The sequence below is a fragment of the Coturnix japonica genome, chromosome 1 (genome assembly GCF_001577835.2).
Source record: "Coturnix japonica isolate 7356 chromosome 1, Coturnix japonica 2.1, whole genome shotgun sequence".
Classification (NCBI taxonomy): Eukaryota; Metazoa; Chordata; class Aves; order Galliformes; family Phasianidae; genus Coturnix; species Coturnix japonica.
The window spans coordinates 94,412,627-94,432,086 of record NC_029516.1 but is presented as its reverse complement, the minus strand read 5'-3'; the positions used below and the strand labels follow the sequence as shown (position 1 = coordinate 94,432,086).

General features: G+C 43.1%; 1 protein-coding gene across 2 annotated transcripts in view; it reads right to left on the bottom strand.

Annotated features, from left to right (window-relative positions):
• EVA1C (eva-1 homolog C) overlaps nt 1-19,203 on the bottom strand; it is a 32,918-nt gene extending 13,715 nt beyond the window's left edge. The window contains exons 1-3 of one of the 2 annotated variants that reach the window (XM_015881339.2): nt 18,930-19,203; nt 5,644-5,840; nt 2,456-2,579 (exon numbers count right to left, since the gene is read on the bottom strand). In XM_015881339.2, coding sequence (XP_015736825.1) covers nt 2,456-2,579; nt 5,644-5,840; nt 18,930-19,056 — 448 coding nt within the window. In that variant the 5' untranslated portion in view covers nt 19,057-19,203. The remainder of the gene's footprint in view (nt 1-2,455; nt 2,580-5,643; nt 5,841-18,929) is intronic. The other variant, XM_015881330.1, reaches the window with a different exon arrangement.
• Between the last annotated feature and the right edge of the window lie 257 nt (nt 19,204-19,460).

Genomic DNA, 19,460 nt, shown 5'->3' with positions numbered 1-19,460 from the left:
TGTACCTCCCCAGGACAATGTTGCATTCTGTGCCCCATTCCAAACGCCGGGGCCTCATCAATCACGGAGGCGGCTGGCATCGCTGGTGGCACAGCACGCGGCACTGAGCGAGTGCCGAAGAATGGAGGATGGGCCACAAGCCCCAAGCCAGGCGGTGCTCTGAGTTGCATTAGCATTGCTTCACCAGTCAGTGGGATTCCCTGGGTGTGACCACCCGGCAAGGCTCCTTTGAAAGTTTAGCTGACAAAGCAGTGTGGATCAGGAGCCTGAGAAAAACACCGCCTGCTCTCTCTCAGGGGGCACAGGCTGGCTGGCATTGCTCCCCACGCTAAGAAGGGTGACCTTTGGGGCAGTGTGGCTGATCCCAGCCAGGCACGAACCTAGCCTGGGTTCTGCCATCTGGTCAGATGCAGCCTGAGCACTCATCCGCCTGTGGTCTACCACTGCTCAGGTCTCCCCAGCCTGGCTATGGCGCCAAACCATCTCTTCATGTAGTTGAGCCAGGGAGAAGAGTTCATTCTGCTCCATTTTTTTGTCTTTCAAAAATGTGAAAACAGGAAAGGAGGCTCCTGAGCCAAGCAGGAGCAAAGGGAAATCTTATTGTTACTGAGGGAGCAGAGTGCGGGGGTAAGTGCTAGGGGATCCAGAGAGAAAAACTCCTATCTATTCAATAAAGGAAACACTGCTCCGTTTAGAATATATATATATATATGTATGTATATAAAGGGTTAATTTTCTTTCTGTTGCTTTTTAAAGTCCCTCCCAGATGCCATACTGTACTGGCATGGGGTCTGTGCCCACAAAATGGCGGCTCTGACCCCAGGGCTTGCAGCCTGATGTTGGGCTCTGCCTCTATGAGGCTGTGCTGGAGGGGCTGCGGGGCAGAGCCCTGGGTGTCATGCGACACAGCAAGGGTTGGTGTACAACAGACATCTCTGAAGAGATACAGAGGGGAGGGCAACGTTTCCGAGGAGATTAAAAACTAAGGAATTCAGGTAATCACTTCAGTACTCACTCGAAGGCAAGAAGTTTGCAACATATGCTTAAAATTATTCCCGAGCGGTTTCCTGAATAGGGATGCTTTCCCAGCCAAGTCTAACAATATTGGTATCTCATCTACAAATATAAATTTCCTGTTGATGAAATAATGTAATTTGCACTGGAACTGGACTCTCTTCTATTCTGAAAGCTAAATACACTTTTGACCAGCTTTTGTAATATTCGTGCCACAGTCAGTATTATGTAAAGTAAGTTCCTTCCAGCAGGAAAAATATTTAAAATACTAAAATAATCACTAAAAATTAAAAAAAGGATCCACTTTTCATTAGTAGAAAGAGATTTCTAATGAAAACAGTCACAGCTGTGATATTTAATTGAATTTACTCCTAGTAATGTAGTCATCATAGCATATGAATAAAATAGAAACTGTAAGGTAATAAAACAGATCACAGAAATGATACGTTCTAGACATAGTCTTAAATAATTGGCCCAGTAAATCTCTCCAGCAGTTCTTTTGTCAGTGCTTTGCCAAAGGTGAGAACCGTCTATTCCTTTCCATCTTTGCTCTTCAGTTCTCTGCTGCATACTTTGTACACAGTTTGCTGTGCCACACCTATTCCTATTCCACCAATGAAGCCTATCCTGATGTCGTGATTAAAGAAAATCTCTTTCGTGCTTCCTCCTTTAGCTGCGGGAAGGTATCCTGTGTTGGCTGGCGAACCTACGCATAAATCATTCCTCAAGTATTTTCTTTGGGATGCACTTCAGCCACACTGGAAATTAGCTGACAGAAAAAGCTGAGCCCTTGGGCAAACTTGGCTTGTTCTCATACATTATAGCAACAAGAAAAACAATTGAAAGAAAAGAAAACAATCAATTAAACCTCATCACTGTTAACTTTTCTGATGCTTTTCTCATGTTTGCCCCTTTTCCATGCCAATGTCAGTTACCTGCTTAGGATACATGTAATTGTATAACAAATTCAGCCACGCACGTGTGTCCTCCTGTCATCAGTCTATAAACGGTAGCTCGTAACAGAGGATCTTTGAAAACTTTGGTCCTACTTCTTAAGCATTTTTGCATACTTCTTCCTACGATATCTTCTTCATCATTTGGATCCAAACATCTGTTTTTGCTGTTCAGCTCTGTATTTCTAATAAGACATTATCACTGTCATCGCTTTAAAAATAATTCCCAAAACATTCTTCCTTTAGAGTCTGACGTTCGACATCTGGTTCTGACAAACTACATTGGTCACTAAATTGGCAGCAAGCACAGTGAAGTTGTAAGCACAGCAGAGAGCCAAGGCAGGGTAGGAAAAAAAGCAACTCGTTATTAATCTGAGAGTCTCAAAACTCAACATGGATTTATGTACAGCTTTGTGCAGTGGCATTCTAACCAAAGCAAAAAAAAATAAAACAGACAAAAGCACATTTTTCTCTCGTGGTTTACTTACTAGGTTTGCATTTAAAGGAGACAAGGAGGAATTTAGTGGTCCCTGGACATAGATCAGGTCCAAAAACCCGACTATTGACAAGAAGTTGGCAGGATCTCAGGTTTTGGCATTCATCCAGTACTTTCTAGAACAACAGGCAAAAGGGATAGTCTTGAAAACAAGGTATGAAGCTATACTGCAATGACAACACTTAGCTGTACTTTGTTCTATACAGGAGACAAACTATTCCTTCACAGCTTTCTGGCTATAAACATGTAATACATCCGTATCCCTGGATTTAGGCCATATCTCCTATGGCCTTTGAGCCACGGCCAAGTTTATAGTAACACATTCATAGTAGCAACACCGGTGGCAATTGAGGATGCTGTCCATTCACTGTTGCTAGTTACTCTTCTCTCTGACCCCAGCCAGTCAGCAAGACCCTGTTGCATGCCATCACAGCCTAATGATGCTTGGGAATATGAACAGAGCCAAGAACACATGTAAGTCTATCCTTAACTTGTTTTTTTCTTTTTCTTCTTTTTATTTTATTTTATTTTATTTTTTTATTTGTTAATGTCATTTTAAGGTCAAATTTACGTTAGATCCGTTGGCATAGCAATAAACCGTAGTTCTTACTGTACTTTTTCCTTGAGAGTGGCAACTGAAAGATGACAACAGGAAGGTCACCACTGCTACACACAGAGTCATGTGGACCTTCTCTAGGCTCAGTTAAAGGACCATGCATTCCTCGTACTTTCAGTAATATTCCTGATTATCAGTGCTTTCAGACCTGTAGCAATGATGGTGAAAGAAAACGTGAAGCTGCTGTCCAAGATGACTCTAAGACCAGCTTTAACCCAGTCACAACATAAAGCTTTCTACATACTATTTCCCATACTAGGGAGGCTGGAACTAGATAATGTTTAATGTTCCTTCCAACTCAAGACGTTCTTTAATTCTCTGATTGGTCTCCCCCTGATTCTTGACATATAAAAGAACAGCGCACTAAGGAAGGCAGGGCACTGTCTTTATGTCACTCGGCTCTAAGTAGGAGTAACAGTAACATTTCATAAAATTTATAGGATTTTTTTTTGCCCTGTTTCTCATTAGAAGGGCTCTGAGTCATACCAAGAGGCCAAATCACAAATTCACCACTGAGATTAGCACAAGCTGCATTCCTGCTTCCAGGCTCAGAGAACTGGCAGTGGCTGAACCTCTCCTGCCATCCCTGGAAGCCATCCTTTCCAAACAGAAATGATACACATTGGCAGCATATTGCAGTGATCCCATAACATCCTTGTCTTTTTGTTTCCCTGGGTAGAAGAAGACAATTTGCATCCAATGCTTCTTCAGCATTAAGTGCACTCTGAAGAGTTTAAAAGGGAAGGAAAAGCCCAGCAGATTTAATCTTATCACTCAGCTATTCTTTTAAAGAGTTGCAAGTTACACGAACAGCTCCTCCTTAATTAGGAGTGTTCTGGAGCTGGACAGTGAAATAGAGTTATGACTTCAGTAAATGAAGATGGCTGTCCCCTACTGAGTCATTTTCTTGCACCCAAGCTGAATCATCTCCTATGCATCTGTTTGTATTTTCTCTTGCTTAAGGCAAAGAGCAGTCACATTTTCTATCAAGCTGCTGCACAAAAACATGCAACTATGAAAGCAAACAGTGATAATCATAACAAGACAGCCTGGGGTTATTAATATCTCAGAACAGATCAAATTTTGCAGTAATCCTTTTAATAGGAGGACACCACATAAAATGCCTGTTATGCATCCTCAGGGTTGCAGGGTAGCATCACGCCTGTTTATGCAGACTGCAGCTGTAGTTCCAAAGGGAAAGGGAGGAGGGATGAGATCACTGGTGCTTTTTCTCTAAGAAATCAGCTTACAGGATATTCCTCTTCTCCTTGACAGAACAGGAACTCCCTGAGATGCAGAGCATTTGTATGTCTCACATTTGTGGCCCTGTCAAAGTGATTTCATGTCTTTGATCAGTGACAGTGCCCAAACAATGATGGCGGTTTATATAACAGTTGTCCCACGCTGTGTTTATTATATACAAGGGAAAAAAAGGCTGTAAAAGGAGACCTCGTGAAGATGCTCAACATCACAAACCCAAAATAATGATTGGTGTCGCCTCACAGTAATCAGTAAAATGACATCAAGGATGCATCTGGCCTACTCTTTCTAGTGGAGAGCTGTACTTTCACATGGCCCACAGGTCAAGGCTGGAATGTCTTTAGCAGTTGCAGTACAGCATCGGCAAGCCACACTTATAAACCATGGGCCTAATAATGTTTCTGGAGAGAAGATGTTACTGCCAAACAACTCCATAAAACCCTTCAGCTCACTAGTGGTAGAAACAGATGTTCCCTGTTGTCAAAGAGTGGCATGTTGACTATAAGCACAAACATTGCAAGCTTCATCAAAGCTTCTGTGAAGCACTTACAACAGCTTCACTGACAGAACATGCTTAGATTCCACTGACTACACATTCTTCCAGTGATTTACTGAATTAGGTTTAACACTGCTATTTCCGCTATGGTGTAGCACAACGTCTTAACAGCAGTGTAAGCCAGGGCTTCTAAGCCTTGTTATAACATGGCAGAAAGCAATCATTTATAAAACATAAGTCATTCTGAATTATATTGAAGTGGGCTTGGGAAACAAAATATAGAATATTCTTGATACAAATTACATCTTTTTTGAAATGTAGATAGCCGTGTGAGTGCTTAGAACCTCATGCTGAGGTGCCACAGAGCCTTTAAATGACAACAGCATGGAACAAGCCAAACTCCTGCCAAGATGCCATCCAATTTGGTGGATTTCTAACCCAACTGTGTTAAAACTTAGCATCCTCTGCTGGGGATAAAGAACGCCCATGTAATAAATTAAGGCTGGTCTACTGAGCCATGACAGATGATTAGAAGGGAACTGGTTATTTTAGAGAACACTGAGAATGTGGTTTTAAAAGTAAGGCTTGTCAAAATGGAAGGAAATCTACACAGCTTTCACAGCCCTATGGTAATTTCTTGCTGGCCAGATGAATCCTTTCAGGTGCAATACTATTTGTGACAAACTGACAAAAACACGGCGACGTTTCATTCAACATGGTGAACACTTGCAGATTTTATACAGCATAGCTCACTGCATGGACATCTACAGGCATGCTGTGCATGGTGAACCTTTACAAGATGCAATACCTGCAAGGAGGTGGGTGCCACACAGTTTGTGGGTTCTGTCATTCTGGCTTCAGGCTGTTGTGTGCCACACATTTGGTAGTCTTGCCCATAAAATGCTGACTGAATACTTATTGTCGAATGCCGAGGACAGTGCAGACTCAAACGTTCCCCATCGCAGGCATAAGCAGTGTGATTTTGAAGAAGTTTGGTTAGGTAACCTAAAAAATATTCAGCTGTGTTACAACTAGTACAGGAAATGACAAGCTTGTTAAATAATATGAAAACCACAATCAGTCTCTGGAAAAGGGCATTGTAGTCAAGGTTAAACATATGGCCCGCTGCCACAACACACTGCTTGGGTCAGTCCTTACATGCCAGTAACACCCATGTCTGGAGAACAGCAGGTCGCTGTGGTGTTGCCTCAGTGCTGCATCGGTACCCCAGCAGTGGCACAGCAATTGGAGATGTCACTTCACAGACAACAAAAGGGGCTCAAGCCTTCCTTGGTCACGGCTGCTATAACTTGGCTTAAGCCAGAATTCTGCACCTTGAGGCTTCCTAGCAATTGTGTTAAACACAGGTGACAAGGAAGGTGACTCCATGTGGGCCAACGAGCCAGGTGGTAGGACAACTGAGAGGAAAGGTGCTTCACAAATGCTGGACATGGAAGTTGCTGGACAGAAACCCAGAAGCACTATATGCAGAATTTTGTATTTACTAGAGAGTATCAGTATTACCAGGAAAAGGAGAGGTAGGGCCTGCATGCAGCTGTACCATCTGTTTGCATCTTCTAATAAGCAATCCCATGAGCAACTAATGAAAAAGCTAATGAAAGCTGTTCTCCCGATTTGTATTTCATCGTGTGGGCTTTGTAAGCCAAGATTTCTCTTATCACCACAAGTATTTATAAAATTCATGTCCTGGTGCCCTTCTCTCTGTTCTTGAGCAGAAAACCTCCATGGAAACACACAGGCTGCTACCTTTGACCATTATAAATTAGCCATTGTGATGTGAAACTACTGTGGTAACTCAATTCAAAGACTTTCCGCACCTATACTTATGAAATTTTGATAAGCACGTATATATAAATATACATAATGAACTCGACTGAAGCCTGTCTGTACACAGAGAATATCTGTGGGCAATAGGAAGGAAGAGGTGAGGGACAAGGGAGAGAAAGGACACAAAATACCAGTCTCCATGAGAAGCATTATCTTTCCCACTCCTCAGCAATAAACACATGGAAATTAGACTTAATACCCAACTTCTCAATATATGGAACATATAGCACCAAGTTCATCCACATTTAGGGCAAAAAACCAAAGCCAAACAACCCAATAAAACAAAACAGCAAACAAAATTCCCCCAGACCCAATCTATTAAGTAATGAGAAAGTGCTAAGAGTTTCTGATTTGTTATGAGAAAGGTTTGCAGGAATTTTAAGATTGTGACCATGATTACATAAACATCATTTTAATTGTATTTTTCCCATCTTTATCTCTTTTCCAAACATGTGGTTGGTTGAATCAAAGGCAAAACAAGCATTATCTCCTCAGAAATCCTGCTTATCCCACTGTGATGATGGTAATATTATTACTATTGAGTACAATGGAGAAAAACTATGTCTATTTTCTTTATTTCTTTTTTTGTGGCTGAATCAGAAAGAGAACCACTATTATTTTGAATGATGTAAAAATAAAATCAGTTTTCTGGAGGAAATAAGTTTGTTCATGCTATTGAATCTTCAAATTTCCTGTCCTTTTAAGATATATTTAAAAAGAAAATAATAATAATAATAATAATAATAATAATAATAATAATAATAGATGCTCTGAAATAGAAATCCAAGTATTCCAAGTAAACAATGAAATGACGAGAAAAAGATATTCCAGTCCTCTGGTGTTTTTACCACCTGCTGCAGCTGGATGAAATTTCAGCCCCCCTATCAGTTGTTAAGTTTAAAGAATGAGGCCTGCTCCACTATTGCCTTTGCCATGCCCCCTCTATAGCCCTAGAGAGGATAGGAGTCACTGGATGCACCTGCTACTGCAGCAAAGAAGCAGGTGAGCTCTGCACCTCGCTGGCCTCAGAGTGCTGGCATTGCCATCAGGATGGAGAACATTCCGTGACCTGTATTTACAGCCTAGACCTCAAGGAGACCAGCCCTGTGGCTTCTCACAGGTTAAAAAGTAAAGAAAGAAAGCAGAATCAATCCATCCCCTATATTTTCCTGTGTAATTGAGATCACAAATAGTTGAGCTTTCCTGCCAGAACCGCTCCCGTGTCAGCCTGCTCCTGAGAGGTGCTGAGTACCGCCAAGAAAATGGGCCCAATGCCCGGCTGCACCCAAGCTACTTCGCTACGGTCTGATACCGCAAAGGGGCCTCCTGTGGCATTTGCTGCCGCCAAGGGCCTTTCGCATTGCCTCTGTAGCATAAAGGGCCACAGTGTAAAAGAGCATTCAGCCCAATGTGAGTAGTGGGCACTCAACACCTTGAAAGATTTCGCCCGATATTTGTAATCATTTCGATTCTTCAGGTTTTAAGTTACGGGGAGCCAAGAGTACCGTATACAAAACAGCCCAGTATTCCCTAAAGAATATCAGCTATGTTGTGATTTGGATGAGTTCCCTGGCATCTTAACTGCTACTTTGATCTTGCAAATTCCTAATCCAGTATCTAAGCACCTTTCTTCAACAACTGCAACTATTCAATTCTTAAAAAAAATATATTAAAAAAAAAACCTTTTAAAAAAAATCCTGCTCTCATTCTGAACAAGCAATATGGCTCGCTTGTAAAATTAGTGTTAGTTGGACTGGTGAAAATAAGACATCATGCTCCCTGGCCTTCCAAGTGGCCTTTAAAGTGACAGTCACACAATGAAGGATATTATTTGCACACAATAAAGGATAAATATAGCAATGGAAATTGGCTGCTAACCTGCGATAAGAGAAGCGGTGACGTAATACTATCTGAACCACTTGTCTCGCATGGCAGACCATGCAAATCTCTCTCTTTTTTTATTACTATACACACAAACTACGTAGCCGCAGGTCAAGAGGTTAGCCCTTTTTCAAGAGCGGTATAGAGTGGGCAGCCCACACTGGGCAGGGCTTTGACCCCAGTCACAGTCTCCTGTTGCTTTCTCCCTGCAAGTCTCAAGCTTTTTTCCACTCCTGATGCTGGCCCTTCTCCGTGTCCCAGGGCTCTGCCTTCCCTGTGCTCACCTGGAAGGCTGGACTGGACAAGACACAGTGCTTTCTTAGAAGCTGCTGCCTACACAGAAGGCAGCAGTTTCCAGTTTCTGGGCAGTGTGGCCTCAAAGCCACTGTGGTGCACAACTTTCAGGCCATATATTAGGAACAATTTCTTCTCATCAAGAGCAGTGCTGCAGTGGCACAGGCTGCCCAGGGAGGTGGTGCAGTCACCATCCCTGGAGGTGTTCAAGAGCCGTGTGGATGTGGCACTGAGGGATGTGGGCAGTAGACATGATGGGGATGGGATGATGGTTGGACTTGGTGGTCCTAGAGGTCCTTCTAACCTTAATGATACTATGATTCATCTTCTCCAGACCATGAGCATTCCTATATTGTTTACCAGAAATTGGACAGAAATGCACTGCCCTCAAGGCAACACATTCTGCTGAATGACAATGTAAGGTCAGGCAAAAAATATGTTCTTATCTCTACAATTAATAGCAGCTCTGATTATCGGGAGAGAGGGCATTGTAACAGTTGAATGGCTCTGTCACTCCTTCTGAAGCACGCTTCCTTTTCTGCATTTCTCTCTGCTGGCGCAGTTAAATCAGGTCATCCAAAATAGGCAGCAGGGTTGTGTCACCATACAAACCAGACTGCAGGACTGTGTCACTTTCAGGCACCGGCCCAACACATTGTCTGGGCTGCAGGCACTTGGGGGCACGTTTTGTTGCTCAGAATCCCCCATTTTGTGTTTAATTAATCAAAGTCTGTTACTTGTAGATTCTGAGAAAACCTTTTTGTTTGGTTGGTCAGTTGGTTGGTTTTGTTCTCATTTATTTTTTCTTTTTTTTTCCTTCCAAAATAATAAACACAACTTCTTTAAAACAATATGATACTTTTGAGAAAATGTCAACTGTCGTGAGATTTTGCTAAATGAGAAAAACTTGGCAATACTGCAGTGTCCTAATAGCATCTGTATGCCGCTGTGTGAAAGCCCCACTAGTCGCTTTCCCATTTATCCAAGGCACATTCATGAGCATTGTATGGAGTGCTCCGCATGCAAAATCATCTCAAAGACATTACAGACTGGCTCAGAAGTTAGGCCTGAATCATACATCCCATTGATTTGAAGGCCAGAAGGTACCATCCCACCCAACTGTCTGCCTAACCCAGACTACTCATTCATTGTAACTTCTTACAAAATACCAATGCAAAACCCAAGCGTAATCCTTTCTTCCAGAATTAGCCAAATTAGTCACAGCATCAACTGTGTTGACAAAGAACTCCAACAAAAAATAACACAGCACCAGAAAAACACACAGAACACTGAGACTAAGCTGCTAAACAAAAATTTAAGCCCTATGGATCAGTTCTTCTTGCAAAGGAGGACAGTAATGACTATGACAGGCTAAAATAACTGGCTTGTGAGAGTTAACATTGTAAATAGGCACTTCTTTGTGTAAAGCAGAGCTCTTAATGTAGTTTCATACTCGATGCTTGCTCCTGGTACTATTGCTTTGGATAACAATAATTGCCACAAACATGAAGTTAAGAAAATCTACAAATAAACTTTTCTTCTTCCCGGCATTTCAGGCAATTGAAAAATTGGGAACTTATGTCTCATTTAAAAAAAAAATAAAAATAGAACTGCCAAAAATCCTGGAAGGGAGCAGCTGGAAGAGATTTTCCACCTCCAATGTGTGGCAAGAGACAGTGAAGGACACTCAGATACGCTGCATTCATTCCTCATGGTGGGGGTCACAGGCACAATGCCTTAAGGCCCCTTTTCAGCTGTCAGCATTAGGCTATAGAGATGTGTATATACTGCCTGGCATGCATCTCACCACATGAAACATCAAGGAGAACAGCATTCTGAGCTGTGAGTCTATTGCCTAGCACATATTAAATGCAATCTCAGCGTTGACTGATGCAATGTCTTTTTGGCAAGACGGTAGCTCTGTCATATTTTTACAGCCTGAAGCTGAGTAGTTTGCAGCCTACAAGGATTCTCAGAATCAGAATACGCAGATTAAGGAATATTGGTTACTGTGCATAGTCCTATTGAGCTCAATTAGCACAGCGATTTGCTAGCATGTTGTAAAGATACACAAATCCATTTTAGATCAAAATAGATCAAAATAGCACTCACATTGTTGTGGGAGTCCCGGAAGGCTAATCATTTCAGTACATCTAAATAGTCTCCCGCAGCTTTCTGAAGAATTGTGCCAACAGGCATTAAAAATACACAAGCAAGACTGACGAGTTTCAAGGAAAAGATTTCATGCAGTGATAACAGAATCATTGATAAACTCTACTACAAATACCATCAGGGGCATCAATGTGACATTTATTGGTATTTATGAACTAGCTGCAGTCCTCATCCAGCAGTATTTTCTCCATCGGTTAGTGAAGGAAGTACTGAAGAAAAACAAACCCCCAAGTTTCCTCTCCCTCTCCTCTGCCACATTCTCTGTTGGTCTTCAGAGTTGATGCTGCTCAGAGCTATTTGCCCTATTGCTGCACTCCTTTTCATCCACCAAGTGCCTTGTAAGCATATTGCCTGTCTTTCTAGAAAGATGTGGTATTACCGTCTTTCATAAGCGAGAAATATCCTTGGGCAGAAGCACTGATTATTCTACCTACCATTCTAAAATGAGCATAACAGCTTAATTCTTTGAAAACTGAAATTGCCCTGAGTTGACAAGGCAAAATAAGAGCTCTCACTTTCAAGTCAATTCCTTACTCACGCTAAAAGTAAACTGGCTGCTGAAGACATAGCACACACATACTGGAGAGCTAACCAGCCCGCTGCTAATGGGGCAACCTGTTTTCATTGGACTTCATGACAGATGGAGGATTAAGCCTTCGGTAAGAAAGCACTTTCATTAAAAATGAGAACGCTTTTGGGAAAGTATGGCAATCAAAGCAGGTATTAGTGGTGAAGAATTCAGGTTTCCTGTGAACTGCTTTAGCAACTCGTGTACTTTTTGAAGGAAATTGTTTTGTGTGATTTTCCCCTCATTATCAGAACCTATGGACATAATCATCTTATTGATCATAACTCCCTCCTGTCTGCTAAGTCTGAGGATCAAATTAAGCAATGGCTTTGTTCCACTTGAGCCAGAGAAGGGACTCAGGTAATAAGAAGATAATTCAACCTAAGATCTCATTCAAACCCAAATACGTGAACAAGGTTTGTTCAGTGAGTAAAGGCACATGCACACAAAACAAACCATGAGCTTCTTGATAGAAAACAAACAAACAAAAACAAAAACGAAGTATCACAAAGGAGGAATAGACCACCTGCAACTTTCTGGTTATGCCAAATGGGACTGCTTCTATAGCTACCGCACACATCAACTCATTGTACCCAGGCCACACAATACAGGCTTGAAGCTATGCGTAAGAAATGTTTGCAGAGTGGGGAAACCCATGAATCTTGCACTGTCAGGCCAGAAGACCACTCTCTCTGTCATGTCCTCCCACAGCTATTCTCTTTCATTCAAATTGATGGTTTCATGTTCCCTTGCACTGTCACCGGAGTGATGCTTATTTTCCTTTGACACTAATGGCTCTCTAAGGAAACTAGAAATCCCTGCACACTTCTTTTCTCATACTTCCTCTTTTTCTTTCCTTTCTCTCCTTCCCTCTCTCTCTCCCAGTGTACATACATGCCCCAATGACTCTACTGCAAATTGTTAGGAAGAGTAGCATACAACACTTGGTAGACTCAGGTAACAGTTTCCAGCAGTTCCTTAGTAAGCAGTATGTGTGGTACAAAAGCCTGATGATTAGGAGCTGTAAGACTGTGCTATAGTCAGTTATTCTTATCCCAGCTATTCATGAAGCCGAAAAGGCAAATATTTGTCCTGTGACTTACGATGCTGACAAGAGATAAAATATTTCTAAGAAAGACTGTGAAGTTCCTTTCTGCTCGTACCAAAACAAACTTCTTCTGACAGGAGACAGAGTAGTTTCCTCTAGAGCTATTAACAAGAAGTAACAAGAGAAAGGCTCAGCAGGTGGCAATTTCATCTTGGAGACAGAATGAATGAATCACCATGCCCCAGAGACAGCAAAGGTACGATCTTCCCAAAGACTGCGAGTAGGAGGACCCCGGAGTCTAGAGGAAATATTTACTTGAAAACTTGGATTTATGGGCTTAAATTCCCATGCAATCTTGCGAAAGGGTGAGTGGGTGGGAGCTCTATTCATTACCAGCCCCTCAGGAAGCAAAATACAGGTTTTATTTTGCAAAGAGAACCTTGAGTCAAACACTGAATTTAATGTTCTCTCCTTTATATTTGACACTTGAAAAATCAAATGACAAGGAATAAGATAAATTAAAGATCAGGGAATTTCCTTATTGACTCACTAAATCCATCCTCTGACAGCTGTTATCTGCAGTGTTAGGAAAGCTTATAGTTGAGCAGTCCAAGCCGGAAAAGCAAAACCCCACAGCCCTCTATTCTCAAAGCTCAATTACTTTCTTTACGTTTCCTCTTCCCCAGCTCAGTTTTATCCTGAAGAAATGAAAAGTCCAAAACTGTAAAATGACTCTGAAATAATGAATGCTTGTCTTCCCATTCAAGAATATACACAATGAGAAAAAATAAGCAGATATTTGGGGGTTGAGACCCCAAAGTCTATTGAAATTGTTGATAATCCTTCCAGTGACCTCCACAGACTTAGTCAAGTATTACATTATGAGTGATGTTTTTAAATGAATTCTAAATTAAGACCCAAACAGCACTGGTATTTAATTGGTTGCCAGCAACCACACAATAGACCTTTGAAACAAACTCTTAAAATGCATAGAAATTCAGATGAAATGACTCACCAATGCTGAACAAATAGGGCACAACCACACCTTCTGCTCTTCAGCTCTCTTTAGGATGCTATTTTGTTCATGTTTGGTTACGTACCAAAATATTTTAATTTTAATTGTAGATTATAGTTGGAAGTTTGACAGACTTTTGATAACTGGTGACTGGTCAGACAGTGCCTTCTCTGTCTGGAGACACTTCCATCAGATTAAGAATATTTATTTGGAATTGGTCTGTAATCATTTTCCCTAATGAAGCTGAGACTGACTGGAAGTTCTGTCTAATTGAGAAGGGTATCTGTATTAGACAGAATAGGAAGGCAGGAGGAGCTAACCCCTGCTATTTATTTTGAATAAAAATAATAGGATGTGCTAGGTACCAACCTAACTGCATAGTGATGAATGAAGAGAGTTCCTGCCCCAAAGCTGTGTAATCTGAAAGACAAACTCAAAGGCATTGATCTCCATATAGCGGCACTTAGGAAGTCAGGTTTCTTATAGCTTTGTATTTCACGTCTAAATTTCCCAGTGTCTCTTGGCAGTGGTGGTGGGGATGTGGAGACTATCAAACTAAGCTTTAACTCACTCACAGAGAACTATTGGAGCAACATCCTCCCTCCAGGAAGCTAGTAGAGCTGCTTAATCTACAAAAATAAGTAGGAATTTAATAGGGCCAAAGCCTCAACAACGTTTATTAAAATCAGTGGATTTAACAACAAAAAAAGGACTAGGCAAAATCCATGTATAAAATTGGATTTCTCAAGTTACATTCCCTCAGGAAATCAAGTAGAACTACAGAGATCAGCCTGGAGCAAAACCTTGGTTCTCACTTCTGACACACACCTCTGATTCACAGAATTGATTTCCAAATCCAAGCCCACTCCACTTTGAGAAACTTTAAACCAGACTTGAGGTTTAACTCCCATATTACTGAAATGAAACATGTTTCTAAAATGAAATGTTCCTCTTCAAGCAAAGCAACCAAAACTTGCATTTGACATTTACAAGCCAATATCAAGAGGATGCATCACTGACATCACTCCTTTTAGCACCTCATTAAGTATGTTGGTGGAAGGACAAGCTCCACTTGCCACAGTGAATCAACAAAACTGACTCCAGAAAATTAATACAGGATTTTATCTGTCGAATGCAAAGCCAACAAAATAAAAACCCCTTTCTGCATCATTGTGGTTGGTCTTGATTGATCCTGCCACATTATTACAAACAAAGCATTTGCTCAAAGTATTTGTATGCTTTCCTTTTGCCTGGGGGAATCTGGGAATCAGAAAATGCCACAGAACTTAATGGAAACTTTTAATGCAGACAAGCCACAAGATGAGATTATGTTTCTTGGGTGAACTGGTTTGCTTTTTCATTAGATCCATTTGTTCTCTATTATTAGGCCAGAAGATCAAGTCTATGGAGTTAAAGTAATGCCTAGTTCTGTCTGAACCTTCTGGAAGACAAAAGAAAAGTTGTCACCAGTGCACAAAGGTTAAAAGGTTCTACCTACAAAAAAGGCCACTTTCTCTGTTCACATCCACAAAGTCTTTCTTCAGCCCAGTTATGCAATCACACCGTTGCTTCATTTCTGATCTTGGGTTACAGACACATTTCTTGAAAGCTACCCAGAAAACCTGGCTGGGACTAAGGTAAAGAAAGGACAATTGAGTGATGAATTGAGCAATGGAAGCCCGTTGAAGCAGAAGGCCTAAGCTCAATGAAGCTCATAGAGGAGGAAGAGGAGAAAGAAATGAAGTTAAATACTCATCCCTCTTTTTCATATTTTCTTGTGCTGGTGGGGAGTTTGTTCTTAGAAGAGTTCACTTTTGCCACAGGGCAGGAAAAGGTGGGAGAAGAATCTGAGCTAGGGCAGAGAGCCAAGGGAAGAGCCCAGTGCTTTTTCCGTAGCCAACCTAGAGGGCAGGGGGTTGAGACAAGGAAGCAGTGACTCCTGCTGTTCAGAAGGGTATGTGCTCCTCAACTGCCACCACCCCACTGCACCAGCCTAGGGATGTCTACCAGCACAATATCAGTGGTAGCAGGTAGCTGGGCTTTCTATATAACCAGGATGAATTGTATATTAAATGCAGTATGCAAGCATGCTGGTCTTGTCAGCTCTTTATTTAGCCTGTTTTGAGAACCAGTCCAGGAGCACAGAGGAGCGGTGGGGAAATGGCTGTCATGTAGCCATCATTTGTTGAAAAAAGTGTCCTTTTTCACTGCTGAGAGTCTGCTGGGAGCCCAGATCACTTGGGCTTTTGGCTCCCTGAGATGGGAGAATTAGTGAAATTCACAGCAGCCTTCAGTCTCCTGGACTGAAGTCCAGTCTGAAATGTGAAAGTTGCAAGTGAGCCCTGAGAAAAACAACATGAGGACAGAGCTTTGCCAAGTAGAAACAAAACTGTGGGCACGATTAAAAATGCTGGTGAAACAAGCTTTTAGATGCCTTTTGAAAAGCAGATGTAAGAGGAAGAAAATTCTCTACCTCAAACCAATATGCACAAAGATCTAAGGAAAAAAACTGTGGATTCTCTCTCTCTCTCTCCCCTCTCCCTCCCCTAACCTTCAGCTTTCATTTTCAAACTTAGGCATACATGTTTGGATTTCACTTGAAGAAAGGAATCATTCCAGAAGACTGCAGACTTGAGGGCAAACCTCGGATTTCAATAACCAATACAACCAATAAATATGTTCTTTGTTCCTGCCAAACTGCTGGAGGAGAATAGACTACATTGATCTTTAAGTATCCTGCTTATCAACATGACTTTACCTCAGATATCTCCTGTTACTAAGGAGCCATTAATTTTGCTTACTGAGTCCTTCACACGCAGCTGATTTAGAACCAAGCTGCCAGATTCTTGTTTCAGAATATTCTTCTGTCCAGAAAATACCAATTCACATACCGATTCATAGAACATTAGTGCACAGTGAACAAATGTCTCCAAGCAAACAAAACAAAACACTTCCACAGTTAAAAGCTAGACTAATAAATACAAGAACAAGAATCTGCAGCTATATACGCTAGGAGAGCAAGTGTGATAACAAGGCCACAATGACAACTGACTTGCAATAGCCAAACGAAGAGATTCTACTCACAGATGTCTGAGAGAGAGAATGAGGAGAAAGAGAGAGAGAAAGAAAAGAAAGAAACAGAGTTCGGGCTGCTGAGGTAGAGATCTGATGCTGGAAACACACAGAGCGGAAAAAGGCAATGACCCAAGAAAGTATGCACCTGATGATTTGAGTATAAAAGGCTGAAATCTGTGAAGAAGAAGAAAAGTTTAAGCACCTTTCCCTCCTGTTCTCAGTGCACTCCTAAAATTCCAGTTTGAGATCAGAACGTGCAGAATGCATTCATGCTCCTGAACTCAGTTCCTTCTGCTATGACATGATCTTCATGACACCTGAAAGCTTTACCCTCAGAAGGGAGAGAGTTGGACCTGCCTGGTTGCAGATTGGTGAAAGCACAGGATGGCTGCAAAGCAGGGATACCCAGCTCCCCTCCTGTCACCTACAGGATAATCCCCAAGGAGCAACCAGCATCTGGCAGCTGTAGGGCACTGGCCCTTTAAACAGAGCAGATTTGTTTCCACACGCATCTAGCAGAGCTTGTGAAAATCAAGTCACTGTTCCTACCGAGGGAGAGAGCAAATAAGGAAATCCAGAAGTTCTGGAAGCTCAGCTTGAAGCTGCTGTTACAGAGCTTGTTGTAACCGTGCAACAGGTATAAAGCAGGCTCAGGATGGCATTACAGGGTGTTGTCTTACATCTGACAGCTCCTGGCCTGCAGCACCTGTCAAGCATTTCCCTACCTTTGAAGTAGCTAAAAACTTCCCGGTGTGTTCCGGATGCCTTCATTTTAAAGGGATAAAGTAACATTTCTGTCTTTTCTGGATTGTGTCTCTATTAAAAGTAAAATGAGTCTGGAATTTTTGTCAGGCCTGGAAACGCCCCCAGTCCGGATTGGCAACAACTCTGGAATCTAATCTTTGCTTCATTTTATTTATTTACTGAATTGTCCACACGACAATTTTAATGCTGATTTCTGGGTCAACTTGGAGAATTATCTTTGGTCTCTCTGCTTATTTAGAAAGTGCACAATGAAATACTGAATACAGCTGAAATGTATCTTGGATAACCTTATCTGAATAACTTCATTTCAAATGTGAATGGACTTTTGTAAGGGGAACTTTCCTAGATAAACTTGAGGGATATTTTATAACTCAGTGGTTGTTTGGAAGGGAAAATCTGAACTTCTGTTTCCTTGTGAAGAACTACATGCAACTCCAAAGCTAACATCTAAAACCCAGCAGCAAAACAAGCAGAGCAAACAACCAGCAAGCACCTATGGAAAAGCCTTTTATTTGTGAAGGAATCTAATAGGAGAAATGTAGTTAATCCTAGCATAGAGTTCTGTTTTGTTTCTCTCTTTTTAAAGAACATTTGGTGGTTGCTTCCTTAGAAATGTTCAGATTTAAGAAGTTTGACACGATAACAAAATCTCTGGTCCTGCTGCTGAGAAAATGCATCTGGTTCCTGCAGAACCCCCACTGGCCTTTTGAACCGCATCAATATGAGTTATATTAATCTGAGTAATACCACATTTGTGTTATTAATCATATACTAACTTAGTTCTAGCGCAGTTGACTGGCTTTGGGAAGTTCTGCTTCGATCATTAAGGGTAAGCTCTGCCTTTTGCCTTAGGGGCAGTTCCTTAAGCTCGCAGCTGCCAGGAATAGGCTGTGCTTACTGCGAAACGCAGAGAGGAAAAAGACTGTTCCTGTAAAAATAACTTCGTAACAGCAGCGAGATGCCTCGGAATACAAGGAGACCACAGGAGCGTGCTGCAGTCGCAGACAGAACAGAGATCGTTTCCTCTCTCTGCTGGACCGAGGACACCCTCCCAGTTGGCACGGGCGCCTTATTTGACACGGTGATGGAGGACCCTACTCCTTTCCGAGCCACTCCCGTCAGCAGCACCAAGGGCTGTCTCCCAAAGAGAGCTGCTGTGCCCGCAGGGCGCGCCTCCAAGCCTACGGGAGAAAGTGGGAACCTTTCCAAGAACTTCCACGCACTCGGAATCGGGTCCCGTTCGATCCGCACGCCGCTTTCCCAGCGCGCGGTGCTGGAAACCGACGGCGGCCAACAGGCGAAGACCCCTCGGGCTCCCCTTAACCCTGTCGTCCCCTCCTCGGCGGGACATGCGAATCGTGCACTGCGCTCCCTTGGGCGCACTCCGTCCGTCCCCCCTCCCTCCACGCGCTCCGTGCCGCCCCGTACCTGAGAAGTCCCGGAGCGCCGCCACCTCGGCGCAGCACGCGAGGATGGCGCAGGAGAGGAGGGGCAGCAGCCGCCCGCGCTCTACCTGCCGCCGGCTCGGCTGCTGCCCCGCGTCCCCTCCCCTCATGGTGCGGGAGAGGGCAGCGGGGGGGCGGAGCAGCCCTGCCCGGTGCCGAGGCCGCAGCGCGGCCGCCCCCCCGCCGCGAGAGGGGGTCCCGGCCGCGGGTCGCCGCCGCGGGGGAGGGAAGAGGCTCCTCGGCGGCGCCGCGCCTGGCACTGCCCTCGGTGCGCATCGTGCGGGCCGGGCTGACTCAGTCCCGGTGCACCTCGCCCGCCCTCCCCCGGCTCTCTCCACCCCTCTTCGGGCAGTTCTCGGGCCCGGCGCCTCCCTCTTGGCTAAATGGCAGCGTTCCGCCTTCGCACCCCGCGTTTACGGCTTTGCTTTCAACTTATTTTCCTCCCGTCATTTCTGCTTGGCAGTGGTCGGAGGGCCGCCCTCAGCCTTGCGCACACTCCCTGCCTCATGTGACA